Source organism: Cyprinodon variegatus, unplaced genomic scaffold (assembly GCF_000732505.1).
Source record: "Cyprinodon variegatus isolate N-32 unplaced genomic scaffold, C_variegatus-1.0 Scaffold851, whole genome shotgun sequence".
NCBI classification, from domain to species: domain Eukaryota; kingdom Metazoa; phylum Chordata; class Actinopteri; order Cyprinodontiformes; family Cyprinodontidae; genus Cyprinodon; species Cyprinodon variegatus.
In genome coordinates, this window is record NW_015151304.1 from 292243 (window position 1) to 293812 (window position 1570).

General features: G+C 56.8%; 1 protein-coding gene across 1 annotated transcript in view; it reads left to right on the top strand.

Moving 5' to 3' along the window:
* The first annotated feature begins 315 nt into the window (after positions 1 to 315).
* The window catches only part of xkr4 (X-linked Kx blood group related 4), an 8487-nt gene continuing 7232 nt past the window's right edge, over positions 316 to 1570 (top strand). Inside the window, exon 1 of the mRNA XM_015397303.1 lies at positions 316 to 1454. Coding sequence (XP_015252789.1) covers positions 808 to 1454 — 647 coding nt within the window. The 5' untranslated portion in view covers positions 316 to 807. The remainder of the gene's footprint in view (positions 1455 to 1570) is intronic.

A 1570-nucleotide genomic window follows, 5' to 3' on the forward strand; every position in this document is an offset into this window, starting at 1 on the left:
GGACAGATGTGGACAGATGTGGACATAAATGGACAGATGTGGACATAAATGGACAGATGTGGACAGATGTGGACAGATATGGACATATATGGACAGATGTGGACATAAATGGACAGATGTGGACAGATGTGGACAGATATGGACATATATGGACAGATGTGGACATATATGGACAGATGTGGACATATATGGGTGAAACCAAAGTGATCATGCAGAGGGACCATGGCGTAAATGATTAAGAGCTGAATCATATTTGTCTTTTTCTGAGGCGGGTTACTTGGACTGGATGTGGGACAGATGTTCTGAGGCAGATGGGAGGGGGAAATCTACCGGATCTGGATCTGCACAGGGTCTGGTTCTGGAGCACAGCTGGGATTCTGCTGCCCTGAACTGGATCCTAATGCAGACTCAGAGACGTTGATGCTCTTCTCCTGTCTTCCTTTGATCAGCTGCTAACTGGACCGGCTCCAGAACCAGAACCGGGTTTCGGGTGATAAAGGGTTAAACACCCGTTCCTCAGTAGACATGTAAAGCTGCTCTGTGCGTTTGGAGGATGATGTCATTGTTTGTAGTCCACCATAGAAGAAGATGGCCGCCGCCTTCATCCCCAGCATCAGTCTGAGCTGCAGGTAGGATGAACGGAACCGGCCGGACCTCAGATTGGACCGGGCTCTGAGCAATGGACCAGAACCTCGGAGGAACCCGGGAGCTCCGCTGCAACCAGAACCAGAGAGGAGGAGCAGGTGCGCTCCAGAAATGAGGAGGAGAGCGAACCGAACCGGTCCAACCCGGAGATAAAGGCTTAGGATGATGGCAGCCAAGTCCGACGGGGTTCTGAAGATGAAGAGGAGCGACGTGGCCTTCACCCCGCTGCAGAACTCCGAACACACCGGTTCGGTGCAGGGGCTCCATCTGGGGGAGCAGAGCGGCTCCGCCTGCGCTCTGGACCGGGGAGGTTCCACCTCCAGCTGCCTGCTGGACCGAACCCAGCAGAACTCGCTGATCTGGGACTGTCTGTGGGTCATCGCCGCAGTCACGGTCTACGTGGCGGACGTGGGAACCGACGTGTGGCTGTCGGTGGACTACTACCTCCGCCAGCAGTACTGGTGGTTCGGCCTGACGCTGTTCTTCGTGGTTCTGGGTTCGTTTTCGGTCCAGCTGTTCAGCTTCAGGTGGTTCGTCACGGACTTCAGTACCGAGGACAGCTCCGAACCCTCCGGTGGCTGCGCCCAGGCGGACGGGAGCAAGCTGCTGCTGAGCGGTTCGGCCTCGCAGGGAGAGGTTCCGATCCAAACCCAGAGGCAGAGCTCCACAGCCAGCAGGAACACCGCCACCAACAGTACCGGGAGCTCGGTACCGGGCCGGGCCCGCAGAACCCGCTCCGGCTCCTACTCGGTGTGCGTCTGGCTGAGCCAGTCCGTCCTCCACATCCTCCAACTGGGCCACGTGTGGAGGTAGGACCAGAACCCGGCCGGACCGGAACCCAGACAGCAGAATACGATCAGCTGGTTCCGTTCGATTCGGTTTCAGGCAGCCAGGATTTTAGTTCACTTTGATCGAGCTGCCAGGA